This window comes from Neovison vison, chromosome X (genome assembly GCF_020171115.1).
Source record: "Neovison vison isolate M4711 chromosome X, ASM_NN_V1, whole genome shotgun sequence".
NCBI classification, from domain to species: Eukaryota; Metazoa; Chordata; class Mammalia; order Carnivora; family Mustelidae; genus Neogale; species Neogale vison.
The window spans coordinates 118,709,459-118,733,451 of NC_058105.1; the positions used below are offsets into that span (position 1 = coordinate 118,709,459).

A 23,993-nucleotide genomic window follows, 5' to 3' on the forward strand; every position below is an offset into this window, starting at 1 on the left:
TCCTCTCTTTCCCTCATGGAAGTCTGCACACCCAAGCCTGGCTTGGCACAAATGGAATTCCCTTGCTCCCTCCACCCGCTATGCCCCATTCTCCTAGGATCCAGGGTGGTGGCTCCCAGCTCACCTTTAGCCTGTGCTGGCTTTTCCTCCATTTGTCCCCCAGAACCACAACCCTTCTTCATCCACTCTGCCTAGGAGACTGGTCTCTAAAGCTCCAGCATCCAGGCTTTCCAGCCTCTGGCTTCCAGCTGGGCACTGGAGCACATCAGACAGCAGGAGACAGAGTTGGTTATTTGTCCCTCAGCTCACCAGCCCCTCCCCAGCCACAGTTCTGGCAATGACTGCATTCCTCTAGATCACTGTTCCTCCAACTACAGCACTGCTTTCCTAGGCCAGATCTAGGGACAGCAATGGCTTCATGCTGCTACTAATCTCTCCGTGCCTCCACGATGTTTTCAGTAATACCCTCTGAGTGTGCCATTTCCTTCGGGGCCCTGAACAATACACAGCCTTACCCCCAATTTCTTTTTTTAACTGGTGTATACTCAATTTAATATCTATTTTTAAACAATAATAATCACATGTGAGTTAAGTCTTATCCCTTTATAAAAAATAAAATAAATTTTTAAAAAGATTTTATTTATTCATTTGACAGAGAGAGAGAGATCACAAGCAGGCAGAGAGTCAAGCAGAGAGAGGGGGGAAGCAGGCTCGCTGCTGGGCAGAGAGCCTAATGCAGGGCTTGATCCCAGGACCCTGAGATCACGACCTAAGCCAAAGGCAGCAGCTTAATCCACTGAGCTGCCTAGGTGCCCCTAAAATAAATTCTATGAAACAAATACTTAAAACTTCCAACAGTAAGAGAACATGTAAAATGTGGAATTTAAAATCAGCTGATATGACAAATTAGTAAATATTTTAAAGTTAGTTTACAAGTTGTAAATACCTTTATAAATTTTGTATAATTGAAAAAATTCGATATATACAGATTTTTTAAAAAATAAGACGGAAGGGGACCTGAGTGGCTCAGTCATTTAAGCCTCTGACTTCAGCTCAGGTCATGATCCTGGGGTCCTAGGATCCAGGCCCATGTCAGTCTCCCGGCTCAGCGGGGAGTCTGCTTCTCCTTCTGCCCCTCTCCCCTGCTCCTGCTCTTTCTCTTTCATGTAAAACTAGTATAAAATTGGACAGTCTTGGACTAATAAGGCAGTTTTATAAGGATATGGGACCTAGGCTCTCTCCCTATATACAAATACTGCTGTTCCGCCATGATCTACGTGTAGCTTTTACCTCCAAAACCACCACACAAGCACCAGCCTTCATACTCCAGTGCAGTTAACCTAGAGTATTGTATTAATCTCAGGTGTACAATACCATGATTCAAAAATGCTCTGTGTTAGTCAGTGTTCATCATAAGTTAGCCAGTGGAATCCCCTCCACCTAGTCCATCCATTCTCCCCCCACCGACCTCCCTTCTGATAACAGTTTATTCTCTAGAGTTAAGAGTCTGGGTTTTTTGTTTATTTATTTTCCTTTGTTCTGTTTCTTAAAATCCACATGAGTGAAATCGTATCGTATTTTTCTTTCTCTGACTGACTTATTTCACTTAGCATTATACCCTTTAGATCCACCCATGTTGTTGCAAATGGCAAGATTTCGCTCATTTCTTTCCTTTTTCCGATTTGAATCATCAAATTACGTTTGGGAGAATTGACACAGAAATATTTAAAAAGGCAAGTTTATTTCCAGAACAAGACCACTGAGCCCACATTAACATAAATATTTAGTATCAAAATAAAATCTTGAAAATGCTTTCTAAAATTCAAACTAAGCAAAAATTCTACTAAACCTTCGTTTCCCCACCAAGCAATGTATTAATGTTTCTTCTTGTCATATAAACCTTGTCTTGACATTTTCCAAATCCCCAGCTTGAAAATTTTTAAAGCATTTTATTTTTATTTACTTTTTATTATGTTAGTCACCAGACAGTACATCATTAGTTTTTGATGCAGTGTTCCAAGATTCATTGTTTATATATAACACCCAGTGTCCTCCTTAATACCCATCACTGGGCCAACCCATTCCCCCAACCCCCTCCCTCTAAAATCCTCAGTTTGTTTCTTGGAGTCCACAGTGTCTCATGGTTCATCTCCCTCTCCAATTCCACCCCCCTTTGTTTTTCCCTTCCTTCTACTAATGTCCTCCATGCTATTCCTTATGTTCTGCATATAAGTGAAACTATATGATAATTGACTCTCTCTGCTTGACTTATTTCACTCAGCATAATCCCCTGCAGTTCCATCCATGTTGATGCAAAAGCTGGGTATTCATCCTTTCTGATGGCTGAGTAATATTCCATTGCATATATGGACCACCTCTTTATCCATTCTTCTGTTGAAGAGCATCTCTAAGCATTTTATTCTTAAGTAATCACTACACTGAACATGGAGCTCAAGCTCACAACTCCTAGATCAAGAGTCACATACTCTACCAACTGAGCCAACCAGGCGGCCCTGAAATGATAGTATTTTAGATATATTAGGTAGAATAAAATAAATTATTAAGGGGTACCTGAGCCTTATCCCAATTTCTGATGGCTTCCTTGGCTTTGGAATTTCATCAGCCTTGACCGTAGACTATTTCACATTCTGCTTTACCATACTGAACCTCCTTAGAAGTAGGTCCAAATCCCCTACACAGACCCATAGACAGATTCACTCCTTTAGGCAAGAATTCCAGCATTTACATAGAATTGCTCTGAAAGCCTGAGACATCATCAGGAAACCCACCCTTTTTTAGTTTGTCTCTTCAACAAAGACTGAATTTTAACCCAAATAACTATGAAAAATATTACCAGAAATCACTTATCTATGTGACCATGGGCAAGTTACTGAATCTCTGTACCTCCACTTTATCTTCTTCAAAGTGGGGGCAATAATACCTACTTTGTGGTTTGCTTATGAAAATTAAATGAGATGAGCAGTCTACAAGTTATAGGACAAGGCCAATTACATGGTAATCAGTAAATAAGTGGTAGTACCTACGATGAGTGTTATCACATATCTACAACCAGGGTAGTTCTTGCCCCAAGCGACAATTATCTTAAGACATTTTTGGCTGTAACAACTCAGGGAAGGGCAGATACTGGCATCTACTGGATAGAGACCAGGGGTGCTGCTAGACATTGTATAACACATAGGACAGCCCCCACAGCAAAGAATGATATGGCCCAAAGTGTCAATAGTGCTAAGGTAAAGAAAACCTGATAGAGAACAAAGAATAAATTAAAAGAATCCAGGGGTGCCCGGGTGGCTTAGTTGGTTGGGTGTCTAACTCTTGATTTTGGTTCAGGGTATGATCTCAGGGCTGAGAGATCCAGCCTCAAGCAAAGCTCCAGGCTGGGTCTGGAGCCTGCTTTAGATTCTCTCTCTCCAGGGGCACCTGGGTGGCTCAGTGGGTTAAAGCCTCTGCCTTCGGCTCAGGTCATGATCCCAGGGTCCTGGGATCCAGCCCTGCATCGGGGCTCTCTGCTCGGCAGGGAGCCTGCTTCCCCCCATCTCTCTGCCTGCCTCTCTGCCTACTTGTGATCTCTCTCTCTCTGTCAAATAAATAAATAAAATCTTTAAAAAATATGATTCTCTCTCTCCAACAGTGCCTGGGTGGCTCAGTCGTTAAGCCTCTGCCTTCTGCTGGAGTCATGATCCCAGTGTCCTGGGACTGAACCCTGCATAGGGCTCCCTGTTCAGCAGGGGAGTCTGCTTCTCCCTCTACCTCTCCTACTTCCCCTGCTTGTGCTCTATCTCTTGCACCCGCTCTCTGTCAAATAAATAAAATCATTTTAAAAAGGGGAGGTATTTTTAAAAAAAGATCCTCTCCCCTCTGCCCCTCTCTCCCCAGCTTGCACTCTCCTTCTCTCTGTCTCTTAAAAAAAAGAGAGAGAGAGAGAATTTTAAGAAATCCGCATGGTGGGGAGGCTGGGTGGCTCAGTGGGTTAAGCCTCTGCCTTTGGCTTAGGTCATGATCCCAGAGTCCTGGGATTGAGCCCCACATCAGGCTCTCTGCTCAGCGGGGAGCCTGCTCCCCCCCCCACCTGCCTCTCTGCCTGCTTGTGATCTCTGTCAAACATACAAAAAAAAAAAAAAAAAGACATCCGCATGGTAAATTTCACACATTTTGCTTCCAGTGCCATCTCTCAGTAATAGGACTCAAAATTACCAGAATGTATGCAAAGGAGAGGAATTAAAACATTTTAAAACAATTTCAAAGGAATCCTAAAGGAGAAAAAAAAAAAACTCCAAAAGCAAGTACACCAAACATCTCCAGGGCCAAAAACCTGTTCATGTAAAATCATCTGTTTTTCACAACACCGACCCTGAACTAAGGGATCAACAAAGAGAATACTGCATTAAATATGTTCTTTTGAAGGCACAGGACAAACATTACACATTTAAGAAAGCCTGTTTAAAAAAAAAGCAAAAACAACTCCTAATTGCTGGCATTTATGGGATTCACTTCAATTAGTCAGGAAATTAACACAGGTGAAACATTTAATTACCCCCAGGAGGCTGAACAAAGCTATTTTTCTGTAAACCAATGGCAAAGTGTTACAAATGAATTAAGTCAAAGCAAACGTTTACTACTAACCTAATATTAAATAGCCTCTCCTGGATCTGAATTAAATTATGGGGACAGCGGAGCTTCTCCAGTCTGTTAAAAATCACTTTTCCTTTCAGGTTCATGTTCTAGCCAGTCTCTGAAGTACAGAGAATAGTGGTAAATAAAACAGGCCCAAAAGCCAGCTGGCATGTGCTCCACAGGGGTTCTCTGGAATGAAGCAGAGTAGAGAGGGCCAGATAGAAAGGTCAGGAGCAGTGAGAGTTGAGCAGGGACAGGAGGGACTGCAGGGTGAAGTCCTGGTGGAAGCAGCTGAGCACTCACGCTCTCCCGCCTTCCTTTCCCCCTCAAAGGGCTGACTGGAGGGGCTGGGACCACCGCAGCCTTATGGAATCTCGAATCTCGTTCCTGACCCAGACCTGCCAGCAGTGCTGCTGCCATTCTGACTTTGGAAACAATCAACCATGAAGAACTGAAATTCCTAGTCCAGACACCTCACAACTCTTCAGAACAAGGCTTATTCGTTGTTTTTGTGCGATGCCCCCTGCCCTTTGGTAGTGGGCATAGACCTCTTTCAGAATACTGTTTTTAAATGTATAACATGAAACACTTAAAATAGGACTATAAAAGAAACATACTGAAATATAGCTATCAAAATATTAAAAAGTAAGTTTGTGGTAGTAATGCATGTGTTTGATTATAATTCTAAAAAATCCTATTTCTACAAGTGATAAAATCATAGGTACTACTACTAATACTGTGGTTTGTTTGCCTATATACACAATAGAAGGAAATGCGTGATTTCAGTTAAAGATTGGTATAAATACAAATGTATCTTTTTCCACAACTAAATTCAGAGACCCCCAAAATGGACCCAGGCCTGCTATAGAGTGTTCCGGGCAGGAGTGGACTGCTTTTCCACTTCTTTTCCTGCCTCCTACTAGTTAAGAGGAAAAAACAAATTGCCTAAAGACTAAAATTGAAAATAATACATAAGAAGATAACATAGTTTCCAGTTCTACATGGCATAAGAAAATGAATTATGCATGAAAGTATATTTTAAAAAGATAAATTTTAAATACGCGGTTGAGCAAAAACATCTATACTATCTGGCCCCAAAAAGCTAAACAGTAATTTTCTGCTTCAGAAAACTCTGGAAGACAAGTGTGGTACAAAGTTCCTAAGGTGACACATACCACCAATAATTCTCACTTCCTGGTGTCTTGGCTTTTGAATAATCCTCTCCTCTTCAGTGCAAAACCAAACCTGTGACTTGCTTCTATGGCTATGGCTGGATACGGCAGAGGCAACGGGGTGTCTATCCTCTGAGCAAACTGGAGAGAGAATCTCCTGAAAGAAGCCAACAGCCATATTATGAACTGCCTATGGAAAGAGCCATGTGGCACGGAACTGCAGGGGGTTTCTAGTAGCTGAGAGTTTCAGTCCTAAACTCACAAGGAACTGAATTCTACTAACAATGACATGAGCTTGGAAGAGGTCCCCGAGCTACACAAAGGAATGCCACCCAGTCAATGCCCTGATTTCAGAACTTGTGAAACCCTGACCTGAGGACCCAAGTAAGCCATGTCAGGATTCCTGACCCAAGGGAGCAACAAGATAATAAATGTGTTGTTTTAAGCTGCAATTTAAATTTATGCAAAGTCGCTACAGAGCAATAGATAATTAATGTGGCAACCATTAGAGGGAGTGACCAACCATCCCAATTTGCCTGCAACTGTCCTGCTTTGAAAATTGAGTCTCCTGCCCCAGGAAACCCCACTGGCCTGAGCAACCCAGGCTGGTTGGTTTCTGCTATGCTCTGCAAGTGTGTACCCCACAAAACACACATGTTGGGATTCTAATGCCCTATGTGATGGTATTAGGAGGCAGGGCCTTTGGAAGGTCCTTAGGTCATGAGGATAGAGCCCTCATGAATGGGATTTAATGCCTTAACAAGAGGCTACAGAAAGATCCCTAGCCCTTTCCACTATTTAAGGACACAGCAAGAAGGGGCCAGCTATAAACCAGGAAAGGGGCCCCTCACCAGAAGGCAAACATACTGGCACCATGATCTTGGGCTACCAGCCTCTAGAACTGTGGGCAGTAAACTTCCATGGTTTATAAGCAACCCAGATGTAGTATTTTGTTCTAGCGGCCCAAACAGACTTAGATGCCCACCAGAAGACACGTACTAGAGAATGATATAAATACAAAATTCTAGATACCTGCCTTTACAAAACAAAGATAAAATCTGAAAAAAAAAACCTGGAAAGGAACCAAACCCTCTTTAAAAACTTACTGATAATTACTGAAACAATTCAAGATTTCCTCACAACCAATTTTCCATACCCTTAAAGTAGGACAGTCCCCAGTTATGCATGTGAAACTAGGCCAACATTCAAAACTACCTTGCATTTTTTAAAAAAGTAATCTCTAACCCAACTCAGGGCTTGAACTCAGACCTCAAGATCTAGAGTCACATGTCCACCAACTGAACCAGCCAGGTGCCCCCATCTTGTATTTCTAGTCTTCACTTTTGTTACCTTTTCAGTCTCCCTATTGGTTTACCTAATCTTTCTAAATCAGTCTCAGATATCCTTATCTTAAAGACTGCATATAGCTCAATCACATGCAACCGTCCTTCAGTCTTGTCATTTGACCAAAGGCCACAGATACCTTTTCCGCCTATATTAAATCCCTCCATGTTTCAAGCTCCTCTGACCACTCCCAGGTTCCTTCTTTAAAGATAAACGCTATGAATCATGTGATATATGAGATTTGCTTTAGGATAACAGAGCAGGTAGGGTACAAAACTGAGAACACAGATGGAACAGAACTGATCACGTGTGCACTGATGGTTGTTGACCATGGATGGTAAGGACAGAGGAGTTTAATATATTATTCTATCCACTTGTTTGAGATTTTCCGTTTAAAAAAAGATGAGAGGGTGGGTGATGGACATTAAGGAGGGCACACGATGTGATGAGCACTGGGTGTTATACACAACTGATGAATTGTTGAACACGACATCTGAAACTAATGATGTACTATGTGTTGGCTAATTGAACTTAAATTTTAAAAATGTAACAAAATAAATGTCAAGATGGTGACGTTCATTCACAGGCTGCACCAGAAATTTTTTTAAAAAAAAAAGATGAGAAAAAAGCAAGCCTATGAAAACCCAATCAATTAACTCTAAGGTCCTCTAACACTTCAAGAATATCAGTGTGTGTTTTGCTAACTATAATGGAGTTCTTAATATTTGTACATGTTTAGCACAGTCCCCCAGTCATGTGACATTCTATACAAATAAAAATGCCACTTCCCTCAGGCATAAAGGCCTCTACGACACCATAATGATGAGTCACTGTAAGACTAAGTAATGAAGATTCTTAAAAAGGAAACATGAATGAACTAGAGCTACATGTGTCAACAAAGATGAATCTCAAAAACGTAATGAGAGGAAGAGCAAGCTGCAGGTTACAGAGTACAATACTTCTAATTTTAAGTTGAAAAGTCATACAGGGACACCTGGCTGGTTCAGTCAGTTAAGCAACTGCCTTCAGTTCAGGTCATAATCCTAGGGTCCTGGGATGGAGCCCAGCATCGGCATCGGGCTCTCTGCTCAGCGGGGAGCCCCTTTCTCCTTCTTCTGCTCCGCCTACTTGTGTTCCCTCACTCTTTCTCTCTCTCTGTCAAATAAATAAATAAAATATTTTAAAAAAGATTTTATTTATTAATTTGACAGAGATCACAAGTGGGCAGAGAGGCAGGCAGAGAGAGGAGGAAGCAGGCCCCCTGCTCAGCAGACAGCCAGATGATGCGGGGCTTGATCCCAGGACTCTGGCAGAGGCTTTAACCCACTGAGCCACCCAGGTGCCCCCAATAAAATCTTTTTTTAAAAAAGCCGAAAAGCCATACAAAACAATATATTGTTTTAGTGACATATAGATATACACACACGCTGTACAGATACACGTTATCTACACATATAATAAAAGTACTAGAGGTGCCTGGGTGGCTCAGTGGGTTAAGCCTCTGCCTTCAGCTCAGGTCATGATCTCAGGGTCCTGGGATCGAGCCCCACATCGGGCTCTCTGCTCAGTGGGGAGCCTGCTTCCCCCTTTCTCTCTGCCTGCCTCTCTGCCTACTTGTGATCTCTCTCTATCAAATAAATAAATAAATAAAAACCTTAAAAAAAAAAAAGTACTAACATTTTCTTTTTGTTTTGTTTTTTAAAGATTTTTTTTAATTTGTCAGAGAAAGAGCACGCACAAGCAGGGGAACCAGCAGGCAGAGGGAGAAGCAGGCTCCCCGCTGAACAAAAAGCCGAATGTTGGGACTTAATCCCAGGACCCTGGGATTCTGGGATCCCGGGATCCCAAAGGCAGCTGCTTAACCGGCTGTGCCACCCAGGCGTCCCATTTTTTTCAGTTCATGCACACCAAATTCAGGACAGCAGTAACCTCGGAGGTTGCAGGGAAGAGAATGGGACCAGAGAAGGAGGTTACAGAAAACCTTCATACTGAATGTGAACTGTTTTAATTATTTGTTGGGTAATCCTCTAAGTTTTACACACCTGAAGTATTTTTGTTATAAAAGTGGCAACAAGCAACTATTATGCAAATGTCCCTCCTTTAACCACACAATGGTTTGGCTCTGGGACTTCCTGTATCTGCTGGCATTATTGGTTTTTTTTTTTAACAATAAAAGAACACTATCTCAAACAGCATACATTCTTACTTACTGTTTTAGTGCTCTGGCCATATCTCCTTAAAGTCTATGTTCAAAGGGACATGATAAAAAGATGCAAAAATAGAGAACTGTCTTATTTGCATTTTTTAAAAATAGTTCTGACTAATAATCTAACAATGGGGAAAGTTCACAAAAATTTTGACTTTTACCTATAGTTTTCTTTAATGATTAAACAGCTGCTTCAATGAATTAAAGAAAACCTTTAAAGAGGACTTCTTCCCAAAGGTGAGTCCATGCATGGGGCACCTGGGAGGCTCAGTCAGTTGAGCCATGGACCCCCCTTTTAAGATTTATTTATTGGGGCACCTGGGTAGCTTAGTCGGTTGAGTGGCCGCCTTCAGCTCAAGTCATGATCTCTGGGTCCTGGCATCCGGCCCAGCATCAGGCTCTCCTCTCGGTCGGCAGTGAGTGCTTTTCCCTCTCCCTCTGTGATCTCTCTCGCTTTCTCTCTCTCAAAGAAATAAATAAAATCTTTTTTTTTAAAGTGAAGATTTTATTTATTTGAGAAAGAGAGAGCCCACACAAGCAGAAGGGGCAGAAGGAGAGGGAGAGAGACTCTCAATCAGACTCCACGCTGAGTGGGGAGCCCAACACAGGGCTCAGTCTCACAACAGTGAAATCAGGACCTGAGCCAAAAACCAAGAGTCGGACACATAACTGACTGCACCACCCAGATGCCCTGTGCAACCAACTCGTTTTTTTTATTTTTTAAGATTTACTCATTTATTTTAGAGAGACAGCATAAGCACGGGGAGGGGTGGAGGGGGAGGGAGGGATAAACTTCTGCGGACTCCTCACTGAATTCAGAGCAACCACTTGGGGCCCATCTCAGGACCCCTGAGATCATGACTTGTGCCAAAACCAAGAGTTGAACACCCAACCAACTGCACCATCCAGCCCCCCACCCTCCCACCCCTACCCCCTCGCTTACAGACTCCTGACTTCTGCTACAACGGTGATCTCAGGGTCACAGGATCGAGTCCCCACATTCTCGGCACTCAGCGGAGACCACTTGAGATTCTCTCTGCCTTCCCCCCACCCCTCAAGCTCTCTCTAAAATAAATACACCTTTAAAAAAATAAAAACATGATTCCATGCACAGGAATTGTTTAAATATCACCTGCTTCTAGCAGCCATGTTTTACTTCTTTAACTCAATCAAAGCTGCTTAAATAATCAGACATTTATTAGCTTTTTTCCAATTCAGTGATATCCCCTGATATTACAGAATCAGCACTGTCTTACAGCTACTCCCCTTAATGTCTAAGAGTTAACTATCATGAAAAGGAAAGACAAATACCATATGATCTCATTTACATGTGGAATCTAAAAACAAAAAACTTGGGGCACCTGGGTGGCTCAGTAGGTTGAGCTACTGCCTTCGGCTCAGGTCGTGATCCCAGGGTCCAAGGATCCAGTCCCACATCAAGCTCTCTGCTTCGGCAGGAAGCCTGCTTCCCCCCCCCCCCCGCCGCCGCCCCCGCCTGCCTCTCTGCCTACTAGTGCTCTCTGTCTGCCAAATGAATAAAAAAAAATCTTTAAAACAAACAAACAAAAAACTTGAACTCATAAATACAGAGGACAGATAGATAGGGGAGGGATGGGTGAAAGTGATAGAAAGTTACAAACTTCTAGTTATAAAATGAATTAGTCATGGGGATTTAATAGCATGGTGACTATAGATAATAATATCATACTATACATTTGAAAGTTGCTAAGAGAGTCTATCATAAAAGTTCTGAACACATGAAAAAAAATGTATAGTGACAGATGTAGATTTAGTGTGGTGATCATTTCACAAAATTTGCAAATCCCAAATCATTATGTTGCATACCTGAAACTAATATAATGTTATATGTTAATTGTATCTCAATTAAAAAACAGACTATTTCAAAATAAAAAGAGTTGACTATCATAAAAAATAAAATTATGACTTCTTCAAATATGCACAGCATTACCAGGGACTAACACACCATCCTAAAAGATAAATATTATAAATAAGTCTATATAGTTTAATTCATTACACCAAATATAAAACTTGCTAGTTTAACGTAGGTATTTTATTTCTTTTTTTTAAAAGATTTTATTTATTTATTTGACAGACAGAGATCACAAGTAGGTAGAGAGGCAGAGAGAGAGAGAGAGGAGGAGGCAGGCTCCCTGCTGAGCAGAGAGCCCGATGCGGGACTCGATCCCGGGACCCAGAGATCATGACCTGAGCCGAAGGCAGCAGCTTAACCCACTGAGCCACCCAGGCGCCCCAAGGTAGGTATTTTATTTCTAGAGGCTATATTCCTCTATTTTTTTTAAAGATTTTATTTATTTATTTGACAGAGAGAGATCACAAGTAGGAAGAGAGGCAGGCAGAGAGAGAGGAGAAAGCAGGCTCCCTGCTGAGCAGAGAGCCCGATGCGGGACTCGATCCCAGGACCCTGAGATCATGACCTGAGCCAAAGGCAGCGGCTTAACCCACTGAGCCACCCAGGCACCCCTCCTCTATTTTTTTTAAAGCAAGCTCTACACCCATCACAGGGCTTAAACTCAAGAGTCATGTTCTCTACTAACTGAGCCAGCCGGGTGCCCCTCTGGGGGCCTGAGTGGCTCAGTGGGTTAAGCCTCTGCCTTCAGCTCAGGTCATGGTCTCAGGGTCGTGGGATTGAGCCCTGGATCCCCCTATCGGTCTCTCTGCTCAGCAGGGAGCCTGCTTCCCCCTCCCTCTCTGCCTGCCTCTCTGCCTACTTGTGATCTCTCTCTCTCTGTCAAATAAATAAAATCTTTAAAAAATAAAAGTAGGGGCGTCTGGGTGGCTCAGTGGGTTAAAGCCTCTCTTCGGCTCAGGTCATGATCTCAGGGTCCTGGGATCAAGCCCCGCATCGGGCTCTCTACTCGGCAGGGAGCCTGCTTCCCCCTCTCTCTCTGCCTGCCTCCCTGCCTACTTGTGATCTGTCTCTGTCAAAGAAATAAATAAAATCTTAAAAATAAATAAATAAATAAATAAAAATAGGACCAAAAGGCCTTTTTCAAATAGGCTATTATGATGCCTTAAAATATAATGCAAGATGGCAAATAAACATATGACATGATGCCCAACATCATGCCATTAGGGAACTGCAAATTAAAACAAGATATGTTCCCATGGTCAAAATAAAAAACACTGATATCATCAAATGCTGGTGAGAATATGGAGCAACACGAACTTTCATGCATTGCTGAGAGGACTATAAAATGGTACAACCACTTTGGAAGACAATTTGGAAGTTTCTTACAAAACTAAAGATAGTTTTACAATATGATCTAGCAATCACACTCCTTGGTATTTACACAAAGGAAATGAAAACTTAAGTCCACACAAAAACCTGCACACAGATGTTTATAGCAACTTGATCTCTGCCAAAACTTGAAAGAAACCAAGATGTCCTCCAGTTCCTGAATGGATAAATAAACTGTGGTACCGCCAGACAATGGAGTATTATTCAGCACTAAAAAGAAATGAGCCATCAACCTATCAAAAGACATGGAGGAATCTTAAATGTGGATTATTAGTGAAAAGAGGCCAATCTGAAAAGATTACATACTGTGTTTTTCTAACTGTACGACATTCTAAAAAAGGCAAAACTATGGAGACAGTAAAAAGATCAGTGGTTTCCTGGGGTTGGGAGTAAGTGGAAGGGATGACTATACAGTTCACAGAGGATTTTTAGGTCAGTGAAACTATTCTGTATGATATTTTAATGGTAAATACATGTCACTATACATTTGTCCAAATCCATACAATGTTCAACACCAAGAGTGAACCATAATGTAAACTATGGACTTGGGGTAATTATGATTTGCCAATATAAGTTCACCAATTGCAAAAAATTTACCACTCTGGAAGGGAGTATTCCTAATGGGGGAGGCTGTGTATGTGTGTAGCAAGGGGGGTTTTGGGAACACTATGCACCTCTCCCTCAATTTTGATATTTACCTAAAAGTGCAATTTAAAAAAATTAAGTCTTGGGCACCTGGGTGGTTCAGTTGGTTAAGTGACTGCCTTCAGCTCAGGTCATGATCCTGGACTCCCAGGATGGAGTCTCAGTTCTCCCTCTGACCCTCCCCCTTCTCATGCTCTCTCTCTTTCTCTCTCTCTCAAATAAATAAAAATTGTTTTAATAAATATATTTTTTTAAAAAACATATAATGGGGACACCTAGGTGGCTCTGTCACTAAGCATCTGTCTTTGGGCTCAGGTCATGATCCCCGGGTCCTGGGATTGAGCCCTGCATCGGGGTCCCTGCTCAGCAGGAAGCCTGCTTCTCCCTCTTCCACTTCTGCTTGTGTTCCCTCCCTTGCTATGTCTCTTTCTCAAATGAAATAAAAATATTAAATAAATAAATATTAAAAACATGGAATGTAGAATACCAAGAGTGAACCCTAATGCAAACTATGGACTTTGGGAAATAATGATATGTCAATGTCAACTATAACAAATCAATCAGTCTGGTGGGGGATGCTGATCATGGGGGAGGCTGGCATGTGTGTTGGTAGGGGATGTATGGGATTTTTCTGTACCTTCCCCATAATTTTTCTGTGAACATAAAACTGCTCTGAAAAAAATTAAATCTATTTAAAAATATACATATATTTTTTCAACACAAAAAAATCCTTAACATAACTCACTTTCGTAACAAAGTAATAGGTATAGTAGTTTATTTTTTACTGCAAGGAGGAGACAAAATTATTTTTGTAAAACATTTATTCCAGGTAAGATTTTCACCCTGCCTGAAATGTTATGGTAATCTTAGTTACATGCTTATTAAGAAAAAAAAATCTGGCTGTTACCATAGAAATTACCAGGGATGGTAAGTACCTCCATGATTTGGGCAGTTATACCTGTTGGGCCACTTAATTCTGAACTTACAGGTTCCTGTTTAACAGGGAAAGGCTAAAAATGTCTCCATTTGTTTTAAAGAATGGCTAATACACTCATGGGGAAATGCAAATTGAGGTAAATGGAGCATGCACACACACATCAAGCTATGCCACACCACACCATACGATATCACACCACAGCACACACCACTAAAATGGCTGGTAAAAATTAGGTGGCTGCTGACTGCTAGCTTTGTTTCACTCTCTTCTGATTACACTTCCCTGTCCAGAATCCTCTGATGTTCACTTTTACCTGTATGAAGAATACTGGATTATTGCAATTATATTGGGTTAATGGGGAAGTATGTATTTTATTTTGCTGGGCTGAGTAAGAAAGCTTACATCTGAGATTTACTACAAGCAATCTTCTAGGCATGTCTCTCTTTGCCAACATCTGAAGCAGTCTTCTACAAGCAGGTTTCAACTGGACATCAAGAATATAAACTCGGGGCGCCTGGGTGGCTCAGTGGGTTAAAGCCGTTGCCTTTGACTCAGGTCATGATCCCAGGGTCCTAGGATCGAGCCCCACATCCGGCTCTCTGCTCGGCAGGGAGCCTGCCTCCCCCCCTTCTCTGTCTGCCTCTCTGCCTACTTGTGATCTCTGTCAGATAAATAAAAAATCTTTAAAAAAAAAAGAATTTAAACTCATCCATGCAAATACACTGTGCCTTGGGTTCTTTCTAAATCATATATACTTCAAGAGAGCATGATTCTTTTTTTTTTTTTTAAGAGAGCATGATTCTAACACCAGGACCGTCCCCTCCCCAATTCCTTAGGAATGGTGAACCAACATATTCACATTTAATATGCCCACTTTCTCCTATCACATACCACGTATTATTGACAACAAAATAAGCCTTAGCAGGTGCCCAGCTGTCACTTATTTGCTGTGCGGCCTCAGTCACTTATTTCTTTTTTGGGTGAGAAGTTGTAACAGCATTTAATAAATTTATATACTTGGGAATATTCTGAGGGCTTCAAGTAATGGCCACGGTTTGTGTTTTAAGACACTGACATTTTGTCTACCTAGTTCAGCTCAACCACAGAACAGCAACTGCAGAACTTCCTACATACAAAGGACTTAAGGGCTAAACAGTCATACTAAGTTCTATGAATACTAATTACATTTTCAGAAATCCTTTTTAAAAGGTGAAAGATTACAGAGTGGCTAAAGTTATACCCACAAACATATAGGCATATGCAGACTCCAGCAGTATAAAGCCTAGTCTTATACGAGGTAAGAGAAAAAAAAAAAGAACCTACAAACCCAGTGATTGCGAATGAGCCATAAAGCCCTCATTAATCCTCTAGAACTAGATTTTAACCTACCACTCCCCACTCTAAATATTCAACTGACGTTAACTTTCACACTAACTATTGCTTTTAAGAAAAGCTTCATGGGTACCTTGGGTGGCTTGGTTGGGCGACTGCCTTCAGCTCGAGTCATGATCCTAGAGTCCCAGGATGGAGTCTCCCATCAGACTCCCAGCTCCATGGGGAGTCTGCTTCTCCCTCTGACCTTCTCCCATCTCATGCTCTCTCTCTCGCTCGCTCTCTCTTTCTCTCTCTCATAAATGGATAAATAAAATCTTTTTTAAAAAGCTTCATTTCCATGCACCCCTATGTTTATAGTTTATAGCAGCATTCTTTTTTTTAAAGAGATTTTATTTATTTATTTGACAGAGAGAGATCACAAGTAGGCAGAGAGGCTGGCAGAGAGAGGGAGAGGAGGAAGCAGGCTCCCAGCGGAGCAGAGAGCCCCATGCGGGATTTGATCCCAGGACCCTGAGATCATGACCTGAGCCGAAGGCAGCGGCTTAACCCACTGAGCCACCCGGGCGCCCCTATAGCAGCATTCTTTACAACAGCCAAGATACAGAAGAAGACCAAGTGTTTTATATATTATATAGTTAAAGAAATATTATTCAACCATCAAAAAGAATGAAATCTTCCCATTTGCAATGATATGGATGGAGCTAGAGTATAATGCTTAGCAAAATAAGTCAGTAAGAGAAAGACAAATACCATATGATTTCATGCATATGTGGAATTTAAGAAACGAAACAAGCAAAGGGAAAAGAAAAAGAGACAAATCAAGAAACAGACTCTTAATTACTGAGACCAAACTGATGGTTACCAGAGGGAGGGAGGTGGGGGGGAAGGGTGAAACAGGTGATAGGGGTTAAAGAGTGCACTTGTCCTCCGGAGCACAGAATGATGTGCGGCGGTACTGAATCACTATATTGTACACCCAAAACTAATGTAACACTGTATGTTAACTGGAATTAAAATTAAAACTTGAAAAAACAATTTTAAAAAGCTTCATTCCATGTTTCGGGCCTGATATTGAGAATCTTACCAACATGAAAGTCTGGTGACATCAAAAGATGATGCTTATCAAGTAGTCTTTCTCCAAGCTCCAGGGAAAGCAAAAAACAAAAACAGCGTGTGCTGTGGATCACTCCCTCCTCCTTTTCCAGGTATGGTGCAGCTAAAAGGAGGTAGCTATGACATACACTACTTTCCAGTTCTGTTTCAAGTCCAAGTAATAAGATGGGAAACTACAAGGTGCCTCCTATGGTGGATGTCTGGGGTCTATCTCTAACCCGAAACAGGAAGCTTGACTTTGCTTTGACAGACATCCTCTTGCAGCCCTTTGTCCCTGCTCTGCAACTTACTAAGGCTTTCCAATTTAATACCAATATTCAGAAATATGTTAGTGAGCAAACACATATAGTAGATACATGTATCTATATTGATACATAAATATATTACATGTATATATGTCGGACAACATTCAATTTGGGGCCTCTGGCTCGCGCGCTCTCTCTCTCTCTCTCTCTCTCCACACACACACACACACACACACAGACACACACGCACTTCAAGTTCAAATCCAGCAAGGCACCCTGAGCGCCTACACCTTTCCACCCACCCAGAAGAGGTAAAGGCAGGAGCAGCGAGCAGAGGTTAAACCAGACACCAGCCAAAACAAACACCACTTCCAGAACAAGGCAAACTTTGGGTCTGGGCGGCCGCAGAGCCCCAGCAATGGCCGGGGGAGGGGAAGGAGTGTCAGTCTGTCTCAGGGGAGGAAGACGGGGAGCGCACCCAGCACTCCTGAGCTGCAGAGGAGGCTGGTGTTCCCGGGGGGACAAGGGCGTCGCCGCCATCCCCGACTTGGACCTGGCCGAGGCCTCCAGGTCCTTGGGCAGCCCTATCGCCCCACCCCGCCCCCTGACCCCCACAGAAATGGTCCCCCACAGACCTGCTGTGGCATAGGGGCGCGGGGACCTACCTGGTGCAACGTCTCGGCGGGCAGCTGCGACGCCCGGAAGAGGTCGGCCACGGTGCCCGCGGCTGCGGTGACCGCGCCAGGGACGGCCCTGCCAGCCTCAGGGGGCCCGGACACGGGGCCCCCGCCTGCGGCGCCGGCGCAACGCGCGAAGAGCTCGGAGTAACACTGCTGCTCGCCCTCGCTCAGCAGCAGCGGCGGCCCGGAGCCGCAGCCCCCGCCCGCCGCCGCCTCCATGGAGCCCGGAACGGGGTCCGACGGAGCACCGTCACGGGGTAGGGAGCCGCCGCCTTCGCCTCAGCCTCCGCCGCCTGGGTCTCGGCCTCGGCCGCCGCCGCCACCGCCACCGCCCCCACGCCCCGCAGCTGCCGCGCTGCCGCTTCCTCCCGGCGCGCGCCGGCCCCGCCCCCGGACTTGAATGTTGTGCCTCCGCCGCGCGGCACATGGAGACAGGCGCGGGGCGAACCAATCGCAGCCTGGGATCGCACCCCGGCCCCGCCCCCGCCGTCCCACCTCGTCCCACCTCGCCCCGCCTCGCCCCGCCCCTGGCCGCGCCAGGTAACTAACTCCGCCGGCCGCCCACCCCGCGGCGGGTCACCTGTCCCGCCTTCACTCCCGAGACCCGGAGGGCGGGGGCCAGCGCTTGGTGCACCCACTCAGCCCGGGAGGGGTGCCTTTGGCTCTCCGGCCTGGCTGGGAAGGGAGGCAACTAGACCCACCTGGAGTATGGCGCTTTTCAGGGGGCGGAGAAAGCTGTGGTGATTTCTCCCTAGAACACTGAAGCAGGTGCGGTGCTCTTAGCAGAAAAGGAAGGAGGCATGAGAAATTAAGCTTCCGTTTTTTCATACCAGTAGCGCTTCTGTCCTGAACAGCTGGAGAACAGAGATCTCCATACGAACTGCCCATAACGTTTACCGGAGCGCTTTAGGCCAGTTTCTCAGGTCTAGCTCAAACCTGGAGTTGAACCTTAAAAAGGAATAGCGTCAGTTAGTGTTTACTACTAGATTAATGACAGTAAAAGGGGTCCTGGGAAGAAGAATTGCATATATATATACATATATATGTATACATATATATCTCACCAACACAAAGAAAAAGTAAATCCAGGATTAAGCACTAATAAAAAATACATTTTAGAATTTAATAAAGAGATATATAAATCTTTTACCCCAAATAATTTTATTTTAATTAAAAACAAAAACTATCTCAAGAAATAGCACCGATCGTAACAAATATACGTAGGTATTTGGGGCAACTAAAATAAGAAGGAAGGACAGGAAGACCGGGGGAAAAAGTCAACAGGGAGTAAAGGAGGGAGGGAATACATAAGAAGAAAAATTATGAGGGCACCTGACTAGTGGAATAGGTAGAGCATATGACTCTTGATTTTGAGGTCGTGAGTTCAAGCCCCACGTTGGGCATAGAGTTTATTTAAAATAAATAAAAGGCTGAAGAAGAAGGAGAAGGTGGAGGAGGAGGAGGAGGAGAAGAAAAATTATATCAATTCATGGCCAGAGTAAGATTTTCCTTTTGGAATCTAAAGACATGAAATAGAGAAGAGGATCCACTCCAAAAGCAGGAAGTTCTCAACTCTTCGCTAAGATTTCCTTTTACCACATTTTGCTATAGACCTGACCAGGAGAGAATGAAGACAGTCATAAGCTCGCAGACAAGAGTACAGAAAGGATAGTTAAGTAAGGGACAGCAAAGACTATCTTAGCTAGGGAATTTCCATTTCAAAATCCAACCACCTACTGTATTTGCCACAACCATAAAAATTCCTCAGGAAAACTGAAAGCCAAGAGATCATGTTTACTCTGTTCCTACCTTTTTACTCATACTCAGGATTCCCTGAGAATGACCCACCATTCTAACAAAGGTTAGAAAGGGACCCACTCTTCGTGATAAAAGCCAAACCCTACTTTTCCCTGTAACACTTAGGGAAAGAAATGTGAGGTATACTAATCCCTGACATTCATACAGTTCAAAGCTACATTATCTCATTTAAGTTTCCCAGTAATTCTCTGAGGTAGGCTGGGAAAATATTTTCATCTTCATTTTGCAGATGAGAAAATGGATACAGAGATGGTGTGATTTACCCAACTGAATACTAGATTCCGAGCTGCTCTTCATCAGTTTAATAAATTTGACAGATATTCATCAGCACCACGGATACTGCAGAAATGTGTACAAAGCCTTACATCTGTGCCTTTCCATCACGTCACACTGATTGGTAGAACAGGAAGTATGAACTGTGTCCCTACCGGGGTACTGTGAGAGGTTTAAAAAAAATACAAGATGTGTTCCTTTCAAGAACTCTGCGGCTTCACTGGAAAAGACAAAACTAACACAACACATAGAAACAAACAATAAAAGACAATATATATTAAGTGCTAAATCGTGTACCCCGGGCTAAGTGTCGTGGGAGTTTAGAGAAGAGAGAAAATCCATGAACCAGAGCCCAACCGGAAAGGTTTAATCAAGAAGGCACCCAGATAGATGTTACAAATCCGTGGGACTGGGGGAGGCAAAAGGAAAGGACGGGGGGGGGGGGCGGCTCACAGGAGAGGGAGGAGCCCCAGACACTTGGTACCAAGAAGGGTTAAGTGTGGGACAGTGGGCTGGGGTGGGAGGGAGGGGGCAGCCTCTCTGGAGCTCTGGGATGCCAGAGGAAAGCTGCTCAATGGGGGACAAGAGGCAGAAGTGACCCACCAACAGTAACAATTAAACCCGGGATGCGGGAGGAAAAAGGCATTTTTAAAATGTTTTAATATCTAAGGAATGCCAAGTACTGTTCTTTACTTCTAGAACAGTTTTTTGAATAAAAGAAATGGCTATCAAACTTCAGAGTAAACACGGGTAAGAATGTAATAACTAGAAACACTCATATCCCTTAAGGATGACAGTAAACAAGAGTGTTTTAGAAGAGAATTTCTTTTTACTTTTTACAGTTCTAAACTTCCACACTTGTTTGGGCTCATCATGGCTAGAGAGGCCAGAATGATAATATAGTTGGCCTTTAAACAAGGCAGGGGGTAGGGGCACCAACCCCCATGCACTAGAAAATACATGTCTATCTAACTTTTGAGTCTTCTGCAACATAACTAGAAGTCTTATAGAGAGCAAACCCGGTTGATTAACATACATTTTGTACATGTATTATATTCTATATTCTTACAATAAACTAATCTAGAAAAAAAGTGCTATTAAGAAAATCATAGGAGGGAGCACCTGGGTGGCTCAGTCCTTAAGCGTCTGCCTTTGTCTCAGGTCATGATCCCAGAGTCCTGGGATCAAGCCCCACATCAGGCTCGGGCTGGGCATGGGGGCTGCTTCTCCCTCTCTCACTCCCTCTGCTTGCATTCCCTCTCTGGCTGTGTCTCTCTCTGTCAAATAAATAAAATCTTTAAAAAAAAAAAAAAAAGAAAATCGTAAGAGAGAATACGATTTAAGTACTACACTGTATTTATGGGGGGGGGGGGGAAATCCATGTATAAGTGGACCAGCACAGTTCAAACCTGTGTTGTTTAAAAGTCAACTGTATATTCAGAAACAGCCAAGACAGAGTCTTTTTCTTTTTTTAAACCAAGAATATGTTTTGTTTTGTTTTTTGTTTTAAAAATTATTTATTTGACAGAGAGAGAGAGATCACAAGTAGGCAGAGAGGCAGGCAGAGAGAAAGGGAGAAGCAGGCTCCCCGCTGAGCAGAGAGCCTGATGAGGGGCTTGATTCCAGGACCCTGAGATCATGACCTGAGTTGAAGGCAGAGGCTTAACCCACTGAGCCACCCAGGTGCCCCAGCCAAGACAGAGTCTTTAAGTTTTGCTTTTTACTTTTAAATCCAGCCTCAGTGCCCTGCATAAAGACATCTGAACAAACTTAGAACAAGGTGCTAGTTACCTGAAGGGAAGAGTTTCTTTCCTAAAGCAGGGGTTGGAAAACTAGCACCAGTTGTCTGCTTTTATTTGTCTTTTATTTTATTTTTGGAGAGAAAGAGAGTGTGGAGAGGGATGGAGAGAGAGAGAGAATCCCAAACAGGCTCCACTCTCAGTACGGAGTCCGATGCGGGCCTTGATCCCACAACCCTGAGATCATGACCTGAGCTGAAATCAAGAGTCAGAAATTTAGGGACGCCTGGGTGGCGCAGTTGGTTAAACGACTGCCTCCGGCTCAGGGCGTGATCCTGGAGTCCCGGGATCGAGTCCCACATCGGGCTCCCAGCTTCATGGGGAGTCTGCTTCTCCCTCTGACCTTCTCCTCGCTCATGCTCTCTCTCACTGTCTCTCTCTCTCAAATAAATAAAATAAAATCTTAAAAAAAAAAAAAGAAATTTAACCAACTGAGCTACCCAGGTGCCTCAGTTATCTGGTTTTGTATGGCTCACAAGCTAAGAATGGGTTGTACTTTTTTTTTTTTTTTAGTAGACTCCACACCACACATGGGGTTTGAACTCACGACCCTGTGATCAAGAGTCATGTGTTCTACTGACAGAGACAGCCAGGTGCCCAGGTTGTACTTTTCTTTCTTTTTTTTTTTAAGTAGGCTCCTCGCTCAGCAAGGAGCCTAGCTCAGGACTCGAACTCACTGATCTGAAATCAAAGCCTGACCTGAAATCAAGAGTCAGACACTTGAGTTCCTGGGTAGCTCAGTAGGTTCACCAACTCACTCTTGATTTTCAGCTCAGGTCATGATCTCAGGATCCTGGGATCACGCCCCAGCTCAGGCTCTGCACTTAGCAGGGAGTCTACTTGAGATTTTCTCTACCCCTCCCCAAAATAAATAAATAAACCTTAAAAAAAAAAAGAGTCAGAGGCTTAACTGCCTGAGCCACTCAGGCACCCCCTGGGTTGTACATTTTTTAATGGTTGAAAAATATGGCTTTCTATAGACTGAATAATATTTCAGGACGTGAAAATTATATGAAATTCACATCCAAGTATTCATAAGATGAGTTTTACTGGAACACATCCAGGCCCCTTCACTTATGCATTGCCTATGGCTGTTTTCGAACTAGAAAGGCAGAGTTGAGTCATTGCTTAAAGTCTCTGGACATTTACAGGAAAAATTTACTGATCCCTGTTTTATAGTACGGAAACCTAATCTTTTCTTTTCTTTTCATTTTTGAGACCTAATATTTTCTTATACCTACAGCCAATTCATAGGTTACCTAGGCAGGGGATATACACAGAATTCTATCCAACTTCTCTGAGCTTCAGAATTTTCACTGAGATTCTTGAGATCATATTTCAAAGATTGTGAACTTTAAAAATTACTTGATGAGGGACTAACCAATGTAAACACTAAAGAATCACCTGTTTGACTGATTTTTTTTTTCTGGAAGTGAAGAAAGATCTTTGACAGTGTGAGAGGGAATCCTATTCCCTTGGCCACATTTTTTCTTGAGAAATTTCCTCTCCACTCCCCAGGAGGGAGTATGATGAAGTAACATTGGCGCTTCTCCCAGCTCCTATCATTTTCTCTTCTCTACAGAAGATGTGATGGAAAGGAGAAGAAACTGATCATTCCTGATTTTTAACAATGTCTGTTTTTATCCCTCTCTGTCTCTTTCTGCCTCTCTCTATCTCTGTTTCCTTCTGTCTTTCCTGACCCCATGCCTCTCTCTCTCTTTCAACCTCTCTCCCCACCACCAAGACCCTTGAATTCTGTTGCCCTCAGGGAGGACTAGACTCTACCCAATTTCACATAGAAAGCACGCCGAGTTTGGGGCCACTCTCCATTTCCACTTGTGGGATTTGATGGGTATAAGACAGCAGTGTCCTTGGGGCTTGCCAGGTAAAGGTCTGCTTTCTAGACTCTCTCTGAGCTGGAGAAGGACGTGGGTTTAGAAAGTAAGAAGACTGCTTATGGTCCCAAACCAATCTGAATTTCCAAATCAACTCCAGGAAAAGGAAAGCTGATGTGGGCCACATGGACCCACCCAATTCACTGGAGTTCTTAGCCCCCTGCATGCTCTGTAAACCACTAATGACAATTAAATCCTACAAGTTATTGTGTCCCATAAGCCAGGTTTTTTAAAAAAGATTTTTATTTATTTATTTGACAGAGACAGCGCAAGAGAGAACACAGGGGGAGTGGGAGATGGAGAAGCAGGCTGAGCAAGGAATCAGATGCGGGGCTCAATCCCAGGACCCTGAGAAGATGACCTGAGCCTAAGGCAGATGCTTAACCTACTGAGCCACCCAGGCACCACCCCATAAAGCAGTTTCGAGCATTGATGAATTTATATACTACGTCCACCCTAGTGTATGTGTATGTGTGTGTGTGTGCGTGCGCGTGCACGCAAGAGAGAGAGAGAGAGAATGTGCCCTCTTCCTTCCTGTAGCAACTCCATCTTCTGAAGCAAAAGCTTGACAAATTGAGAAGGTGCTTGTTCCCAAACAACAAATAGTTTGTTCTCA

General features: G+C 43.3%; 1 protein-coding gene across 5 annotated transcripts in view; it reads right to left on the bottom strand.

The window, feature by feature from the left end:
• The window catches only part of REPS2 (RALBP1 associated Eps domain containing 2), a 229,912-nt gene extending 212,100 nt beyond the window's left edge, over positions 1-17,812 (bottom strand). For all 5 annotated transcript variants that reach the window (XM_044234502.1, XM_044234497.1, XM_044234498.1 and 2 more), the window contains exon 1: positions 17,578-17,812. In XM_044234502.1, coding sequence (XP_044090437.1) covers positions 17,578-17,811 — 234 coding nt within the window. In that variant the 5' untranslated portion in view covers position 17,812. The remainder of the gene's footprint in view (positions 1-17,577) is intronic.
• Positions 17,813-23,993: the final 6,181 nt, after the last annotated feature.